Below are 9,454 nucleotides of genomic sequence, written 5' to 3'. Positions count from 1 at the left end.
CAGAGTGTAACACAGAAGCATTGTGCAGGAAGAATGACAACACATTCATGCTCCATATCTGTAAAATTACACTTCATAGGACAGTCACACAGCAACTCTCAGTGATGTTTGCTGAGGTCACTCTGAGACCAGATTCTTATCTGGCTGGTTACAGTGACTAAAATTGTGTTGATTCATACCAGCTAACACTTGGCTTTTTTGTTTGGCTTTTTTTTTTTTTTTTTTCTGGGGGGGGGGAGGGTATTGGATGACATTAAATATGCATTATTCAAAATACATTTAATTTATCTTAATCAACATACTACCCCCTGATCAGAATCACAAAACTTTCCTCCAGCTGCACTTCAGTCAAACCTTCAACGTCCAGGAAATCATCAGACCTGAAATTCATTAGCTGACAAACCAAGCAGCCTACGTGACTAATGACTAAAAATGGCACTACAAGTAAAAGGATTACTATGAGAACTTAACCCAATCCCCTTTGGTCAAAGAAGAAAGGAAAAATAGTTGGGAAGAGGAAAAAAAAAAAATTACTTTCAGATTTTATCCCCATGCCTAGAGAAGAGTGCAAATTGTAACTGTGATCCGTGGGAAGGTGTAGCTCCTTTACTTGAGAGACCCTGGCTTTTTGCATGCTAGGAGTTACAAGAAGCAAGAGAGAATCCATACAGAGCAGTGTCAAGGGCAAAGAATACTCATTCCTCCTAATCTTGTAAAGAGAGAGCTGATGCAGTCAGAAAGTACAAAACACTCATGAAAACAGGGACAGCTTCCCAAATGCTTATCAGCAATGTCTTTCGATACCCACACTAGTCTCTAACACCTTTTTTTCAGAAGACTCAATCATTCACAGATTATCTTGCTTATAACATACTTAAGGTCTCTTTGGTAGGTTTGTAACTTCAGCAATTATTTGCCCATCAAACTCCATTTTGGCCATTCCAGTTTTCTTACTTAATATCAGATGCCATTTATGTTTCTGTTTGCTCTTTTCTAGGTAAGATATTAAAATAGTTGCCCTTTTACAAGATGAATAGTGCTGTGTCACCTTCATTCAGAGATCTTACCCGTGGAGATTAAATTTTCAAGTGCCAGCGCCTTCTGCTTTTTTACTCCCTCCTCAATCTGCAGGGTGGCCCACTGTTCCCAAAACAAGAAAAGTAGATGTTGATGGTTTTCATTTCATCATTTCCAGGCATTCTGTAATTACCTTAGGTGAATTGTCTGAGCCTCTTTTATTGAAGCCAGGTCTTAGATTTTCAATTTTTCAAATTCAGCCTGAAGGCTGTCCTGCACGCCTCCCGTTTCATTTGTTACATAGATTACCTTTTGTCATTTTCAGGAAAAATTGTTTGGCTCAAACTTCTTTTCAGGACACAGGCAGTTGTTTTTTTCCTTGGGCCCCACAAATTACTGAGCTACCTAAGAGACTCTATGAGGTCCATGGGTCCAAAACTCTCCCTTCACCAGTTAGCTTCAGGCAATAGAATGATGCAAAATACTAACACTGACATTACACACATGCTAGAAAAATAGATCTAAAAATGGATTTTAAAGAATAAAAGAGATTACCTCAGTTTTAGGGCATTCATGCAGTTTCTGTTAACAGAAAACAGAGGAGGGACCATTTCGCATCCATAGTATTTCTGAAGTAGTAGTTTTGGTAATGAGCCTTCGCCCTTCCCTGTCTTTACCTTTTTGAGCTAAGCCAAGTTTCTCCTCCCTGTGCAGAGCAGCATAAAACTCCTCTGTTAGTGAAATCAAATATACCAATATGCCTGTTTTTTGAAGTTTTCATAGTTTTGAATGTTTTCATCATACATATATAGACATATAAATACTAGCTCTCGTGAGTACTATACCTTCCCGTATTTATGCCAAGATATCTGCCCTAACAAAGGACACAGGATGCTTGCGTGTAGGCTTTGCTCATTATTAAGGAATCAGTGACCCACTCAACTTACGTTCTCACCTGCTATTAAGGCTTCCCACCTACAACAGATAAGGATACATCCTTCTGCTTCAGGATAAACTCTTGCTAAACAGTTTATTTCCCTCTTACTGACATGCGCAGCCATTTAAATCACCACGAAGCTTATCTCAAGTCTTCACCACATTTCATCGTGTTGCATATGCCAACAACATCGACTAGCTTTTTGCCATCCTTAAGTTTTGCATGCTCTCTACCAGCTCCTTCTGTAGCTATTGAAGTTTAAGTCAATAACAAAAAAGGGACACTTTATCACAGCATAATTAGGATATTTTAGTTACCCTTAGTTGACTTTTTTTTTTTACCAGCCGTCTTAAAAGAAAAGAAAAAAGAGAAAGCAGAATAGGCAGTGATGCGATATAAACTCCATGCAAACCATCTGTTATAACACCATAAAAAAAAAAAGCAGACCTTCATCTTGTCTATACTTTCCAATTATTCCCTAGGAAAGGTAAACTGGTACATCATCTGTCTCAATCTTTTGCAACACACGAAGAGTCATTCAGAATTGGGGAGCCAGAGGATGTCACGAAAACAGCAGCCCACACACTGAGAAATGAAAGAATATACGGCACAGGAACAAGAATGTTGCAAAAGAGAGTAAAAGCAGACATGTGGCAAACTTAATCTCTTTATAATGTACTGCTGGTCCTCATCCCTTCCCCAATATCCTTTAGGATAGTTATATGGCATAAGGAAGAAAAAAAATAAAAGTCACCTAGCTTGGCAAATAAAGCCCTTTGCCTTACTCTGTGCTTTGCTGTCTCCTGTCTACCACCTTTATCTTCCCCATCATGGTCCTCCTACATGAACAGGCACCTGCCAGTTGGCAAGCACTGCCAGAAATGAGCTTGCTCATACTGTCCTAAAGGATTTGGAATACCTCAAGGAGGCTGGCTTTTGAATCCCAGGTAGAAAAAGGATGACAATCACTGACCAAGCTGACTCACAAAAATATGTTAACTAATTCAAATGAGCAAGACAAGTCAAAACCAACAACAGTTTATAAAGTTTACTAGTAAAGTATACTAGTAGCTTCCTCATAGCACAGAAAACAGTGGGACAAAAGTGGCAGCCTGTAATTAAATAGTCAGCCAAGGCTACAAAGGCAGAGGACAAGGCAGATGAGGAAGAGCTTTCAATAGGTGAACGGTTACACAGGGCTTGTTAGCTTGGAAAAGAGCTGGCTGAGATGGCGTATGACAGATGTCTACAAAGTCTGGACTGGCACAGAGCAGGTGCACAAGGAACAGTTGTCCGTTTTCTCTTCTAGTACAAAAACTGGGGAGCATCATATGAAAGTGTTAGGCAGAGTGTGTGAGCAAGAAAAAGGTAATATACTTCCACAAAACACAGTTAAGTTGTGGAGTTCATTGTCCAGGACATATTGCCAGAGATCATCTGAAATGGGAGCAGTTACACAGAAACATGGATGAAAATCATCATGGGACACAAAACTCTCCTAATTCATGAATCGGCACGGGAGGCTGAAGCAACAAGCAGCTGCGAGGGTATTCCTGGCAATATGGCTGTACAATCATGCAGCTCTTAAGCTTTTCACCAAGCAATTGAGTTGTCGCCTGTCAAAGCCAGGCTGTCTGTCTGGGTCAAACTCTGGACTGACCCAGCAGAGTAGTTTCTATGTTGTTCTGCATTCGGTAGCATCTGTAAGTTTAATTTGTTTTTAAAATATGAAATAAGGCTTTGTGATCGCCTTTGTTTTGCACAGTATTGAGACAGAGCTGTCATGCTGGTCTTTGTTGCAAAACAGTAATGAAAGGATGTTTTAAATACCTTACAAAAACACAGATGTTGCAACTAACACAGAATTTAAGCATTAAATGGAGCAACTTCATTCCTAAGTTTGCTGACCAAATGAGAACTCAGGTACTGTGCTTTCCTCCCTCCCATTTCTGAAGTGATGAGGACACAAGAAGTCCAAACATCCAGCAGGTGATCCCATCTGGAATACTGAAAAACTTGACAGCTTAACTCCAACAGCCCCGTTTGTTTGAGGCTTCCTATAATTACATTCTGAACAAAGTAAGAGTGCCTAATACTTCATTATATTAATTACTTTCTTCATAGTACATGGTATGAAAAGCTATACAATATGGATGTTCATTTTTTAAAGTCTCACTCCTCGTGGTTTTTCCTCCCTTTTTCCTTTTAAGTACAGTTCGGTGTGTTGTTCAGTACTCCATTTTTCCGTACTGTGTAATAATTCGGTTTTGCCTCTGTTCCTCTATGTTCCCATATTTTACTACCTCTTCTCCCACGTTCTCACAAAAGCTTTTTCTAATCACTCATTACACTGTTTTTTTTTCAATCCTCTTCTTGGCTTTGTTCTCATGTGCGACAAAGGCCTTAGCGTAATTATTCCATGTAAAGTCTTCCAATATAATTACAAGAGAAGGTCAGTAGGTTTTTAGCGCAAGCTAAAATCACCATCTAAGATCAAGCACTTATGACCTTTTCATCCAACAGTCCTTTCTGTCTGGCCTCATTTCCCCTTTCACATCCCAAACAAGAACCCAGATTAAATGATCTGCATATTACATAGCAGGTCTGAGAGGATGTGCAAGCAGTGACTCTCCATAATTGGACGGTGAAAAGCACTCACAAATCTCCTGGCTGCTCTAGTGAGGGCAGATGAAATAGGTTGAGAAGGGTCCCAAACAAATGTTTGGGATAAAAAGCACAAGTATCATTTCTTTGTTTTTTGATATAGTGGTTAGCTCGGGATAACCATGTATTTGAAAGCACAGCAGTGAGCTGTGGGTGTTTACGGCATATTAGCTACCTCAATGTACAAGTGAGCTATCAATTCAAAGAATACCCACAATTACTAGCTGGCTGATGTTTTTCCTACATGCGAGTATTTCTCAAGAAACAACAATACTGCAATTTCAAACAGAAGCTCAGATCTCATAAAATTCCAGAAGATTCTCGGCAAATGGAGCTACAGCTGTTTAACATGTTTATTTGACTCTCCACAGGACTGCGAGAGCACGATGTAGATTTCATTCTAGCAAATGCATTTTCTTTTGCAGCTGCAACACTAAAGAGCTGGAATAATATCCCTAGCACAGCTTTGCTAGTATTGTCATTTCCACCAAACCCCATTACAGACAAGCAAATACAAAGCTTAGAGAAAACATGTTATTTCACAAATAAAAGCTTACAAGCATATGGGAAAGAATAACCCTATCAGTAACCAAACCAAATTAATCTTTATAATTTCCAGAAATATTTTAAGGATAAATGAATGGTAATAATAGTAATTATAAAGCTTTGCTAGTATTGTCATTTCCACCAAACCCCATTACAGACAAGCAAATACAAAGCTTAGAGAAAACATGTTATTTCACAAATAAAAGCTTACAAGCATATGGGAAAGAATAACCCTATCAGTAACCAAACCAAATTAATCTTTATAATTTCCAGAAATATTTTAAGGATAAATGAATGGTAATAATAGTAATTATAAGCTAACAGTTATGCAATTGAGACGTTATGTCTTGGAGATCTTTTACTATTACTATCCCCATATGTACTCAAAAAAAAAAACCAAAAACCAAACCCACAAAAAACCCCACCAAAACAAAAAACCACACAAAACCAAAAAACCCACAAACAAAAACAATCACCCCCCAAATTTTCAAACCTTGAATCTTGCTTTTGTAAAAAGGTTTGTTTTGTTTCTAAAAAACAAGTATCTAGATTCCTTGATGGAAAAGCAGCAAAGGGTACGAATTCTTTCCATACATAGATTACATCTTGCCCATTTGTTCTAGTCACTGTTCACACTGCTAAAACACCTCAGTGAAGTCAGGAAATTAAAATGACTTATCTCATCATATGCCACCATTACTCATTGCTTAGTAATAGATCTGCAAACTTGGGCTTTATCCTAAAACACCTAGAGCTCCCAGCAAATTCAGTAAGGGCTACAGATATGCTTTCTTTGAAAACACAACTTTGAAAATATATCTTTTGACTTTAAAGTCCTTGATTTGAGTCTCTACTCTTATTTTTCTCAAACTGACAAAACATGAAGGAAAATAAAACATGTTTTCCCTCTGCCTCCAATTTGTGTAGTCATTTACAGCTGTAAGAAGCAAATATAAAGTGTTCTCAGGTGAGAAGTTTTCTATTAATTTTGCTAGTCTACATAACAGACCAAATCAAATGCAACACAATGGAGAATCCAGTTGTAGGGCTCAAGGTTGGATTTTTGGTGAAACATCAACCAGTTGTTTGGTACTTCCTAGAGCACTGATATTTCTGCAGTACAGTCAGTAGTGTGCTAATACATGACTAAACATCTGCTCTCAGCATTTTCAGCATAGCTATCCAGTAAGGCATCCTATTTCACCATTCGGGCTAACAACAGGAACCAAGGATGGTCTTTGTGCGTTACCCTGTTAGCAAGATCTCAGGTAGATAATGTCACAGCTAGAAACAAGTCGACGCTTCACTAGGCTATCAATGTCGAGTCGTTCATTTCTTGAACAAAGGGCGCATATAAGCCTGCTTTAAAGCTAACTGTATCCCAAGCAGCAATTTCAGCCATATTCTGGTGAATGAGACCCAGGACTCCAAGAATAGGCCCAGCAATTGTATGCACAAGCTTTAACCCAACATTTCCCAGCCCTACCCTTATTTCTGAAGAGCCAAGCGGACCACAGCACAAGCACAGACCTAACATTCCCTCCATCCTCTCTCCCTCCCATTTCCCACCAAGACAGCTCTTAGTTACTCTTTTGGCACAATGAGAAGCATTTGAACAATACTTCAAAGAAAACAGCTGAAATTAATCGTACAATGAAAACAGAGGAAAATCCTTTTTTGCCCACAAGACAGTTAGGGAACAACTTTCAACTAAAGCACAAAACAAGCCAGTCTGAACTGCAGTACCTGAAGCTGCGCTCCTCCTGTTGTTAGCTGCTGTGGCAATGGGGAACTAGACATAGAAAGCTATATCTGATCACATAACAATTAACTTAATTACTTCTTTTTTGATAAATTAATCCTCCACATGATGAACACAAAATTATCATGCTCGTAACATGTTACGAAAACTGTGGAAAGAAAAACATTTAAGGTGCTTTTCCAAAGAGAAGTGCCTTTCTATATAAAGCACCCACTGAGTGGATCAAATGTCCTTCAAAGTTGGGAAATGCACAGGGGACAAAAAAATACAGAAATTATTTTAATATCTGCCAACTGCAGTAGCAAAGCTGTCCAAAGACCCCTCAGGTTTGTGTCTGATATGAGAGAGCCTGATGAAATCAATTCCAAGTGCCACAAGCCTCTCACTCAGGGTACCAATAAGAATTTAATTAGCATACCACTGGCTGATTTAAAAAAAAAAGTATCACATATAAAAGCCAATATTACATATAGCCACTGCAGGCAGTCATTTCCCATTGACATCAGTATCTGAAAAAAACAAGTAACCCCTAAAGTTTGCAGTCATGCACACTATGCTAAATGACATTCATATGGCTGAAGACAGTCCCTGCCCAAGAGCTCTTAATCAGCATTGAAAAAAAAGAGAGACAGAAAAATTATAAGACAGAAGACAAAATTAGCAAGGTAAGATGGTCATTATATTAACTATATCACATTGTTACAGACGTTCTACTGCACAAATAGATGGCTCTAACAGCTTAATAATAGTAACAATACTAGTAATAAGTTTTCTGCCACAAATAGAAAGTATATTCATGAAAAGCAGGTTTATGCCAGAAAGACAAAGTTAATCTATTGGAAAACAGAAACGCTTCGCTGTTACAATATGATGAATTCACAGCACCTACTTTTGGCCACTGATAAATATGAAAAGTCAGACTTGATAAATTAAATGCAATTCTGGCTTATTAAAAGCCCCAGAAAACTTTTACTGATATCAGCAGTAAGAGCATCTTAGCCATGACCTGTTCATCTCTAGGAAAATTACACTTTTATAAGGTTGCATGGATTCCTCAAGTCTCGTACAGCAGAACTTGTGACTGCTGGATCCCCCAGATTTATAACTGGAAGAAGCAAACACACACAGTCAGTATTCTTACCTAGAACAGTACTCATTAATAGCATTAAAATAATCCAAATAAAACCATTGAAACTTATGTACATCTAAAATACATGTTCTTGTTACTTACCAACTCCCATAAACTAATACATCTTTTTATTTATATTTGACTTGCCACAAGTATAGCATGAAGTATTCTAACCAGCTTGAACTAGAAACAATATATCATGGAATCTCTACTTTAACCCAAGAAAACCTCAAACCAGTACCAGATTATAACCCAGCACATAACTAGATATCATTAAAGACACCATTTAAAAGAACTATCGCATAAGTTAAAGCTGCAAACAACACATCCAAGTTAATGGAGTTCTTTCTGCTGACTTTTATGGCATCTATATCAAATGTACAGATTTTTATTTTTTTATTAAACACATCCTATAGTAACCCAATTTAACTCAATTCTCAACTTACCTCTAATATTTTTATTACAATTTTCACATAGAAATGAGAAATCCCCAATGATACTCTAAACATCGAAGGCAACAAGACTAACACCACAAACAAAATCATCCAGATAGACAAAATCTTGCCCCCTGCAAGGCCATGGCCCTCTCTATTTTCTTCCATGCTTGCTCCTTCAAAACGCCAACCTGCTGCCTTCCTGAGAATATATGCTCATCTGTAATGGAGAATCCAACAACTTCAGGAGACAGAGGCAAATAAAAATTACACATTCTAAGAGCAAAGCTATCTCTAGGAGAAGGCTACTGCCCTCTGAAGCCTGACACCACAGATGCTCTCAATGATAATGTAATTTCTACCCCTTGTCCCGCCCTAACTCCACCCACTTCCTTTTAATTGATAAGCATTTACTTACCAGATATAATACAGGGGGGAAGAAAGAAAAAACATGGTAAGTAATAATATATGTTAGGTAAGAAGATGCTACTAATAAGGAAACCTGTCAATGTGTTAACTAGTTTTCACAAAGCATCCCACCAAAAAAATTACAATATAGAACCAAGTAGGTATGGTTTTCAGACTGCCTAAAATCTTCTCTTCTAAAATTCATTTAATATACATTAAGCACTTCAACTGACATTTGCTCAAATTAGTGACTTATTTAGTCAGACTTTCTACTTCATGGTGAAATGACTGCCTCATTTTGGTATTTGACGAAAGGAACCAAACTGAGGCTTGAGGTGCAGGTCAGGCTTTTTTATTTTATTTTATTTTTTAATAACACCTGTGAAATGGAGATGCAAATTTCAGCAGGCAGTATAAAATAATAAAACCTGCTCCCTCCACTGCTCTACAAGAAATCAGCCAAACTGTATTACAGGGTTATAAAATGCACTGTGGTGAAGTAGCAAGTCACCTACCTTTGCATCTATTCAACTACAGAATTCAAATACAATAGATAA

General features: G+C 37.9%; 1 protein-coding gene across 1 annotated transcript in view; it reads right to left on the bottom strand.

The window, feature by feature from the left end:
- The window catches only part of LOC103899726 (glycerol-3-phosphate acyltransferase 3), a 17,649-nt gene extending 8,992 nt beyond the window's left edge, over nucleotides 1-8,657 (bottom strand). Inside the window, exons 1-2 of the mRNA XM_009280238.1 lie at nucleotides 8,502-8,657; nucleotides 1,068-1,140 (exon numbers count right to left, since the gene is read on the bottom strand). Of these exons, the coding sequence (XP_009278513.1) occupies nucleotides 1,068-1,140; nucleotides 8,502-8,657 (229 nt within the window). The remainder of the gene's footprint in view (nucleotides 1-1,067; nucleotides 1,141-8,501) is intronic.
- Between the last annotated feature and the right edge of the window lie 797 nt (nucleotides 8,658-9,454).

Source organism: Aptenodytes forsteri, unplaced genomic scaffold (genome assembly GCF_000699145.1).
Source record: "Aptenodytes forsteri isolate BGI_AS27 unplaced genomic scaffold, ASM69914v1 Scaffold227, whole genome shotgun sequence".
NCBI lineage: Eukaryota > Metazoa > Chordata > Aves > Sphenisciformes > Spheniscidae > Aptenodytes > Aptenodytes forsteri.
Note: the sequence above shows the minus strand (reverse complement) of the source record. Positions and strands in the feature narration are given on the sequence as shown.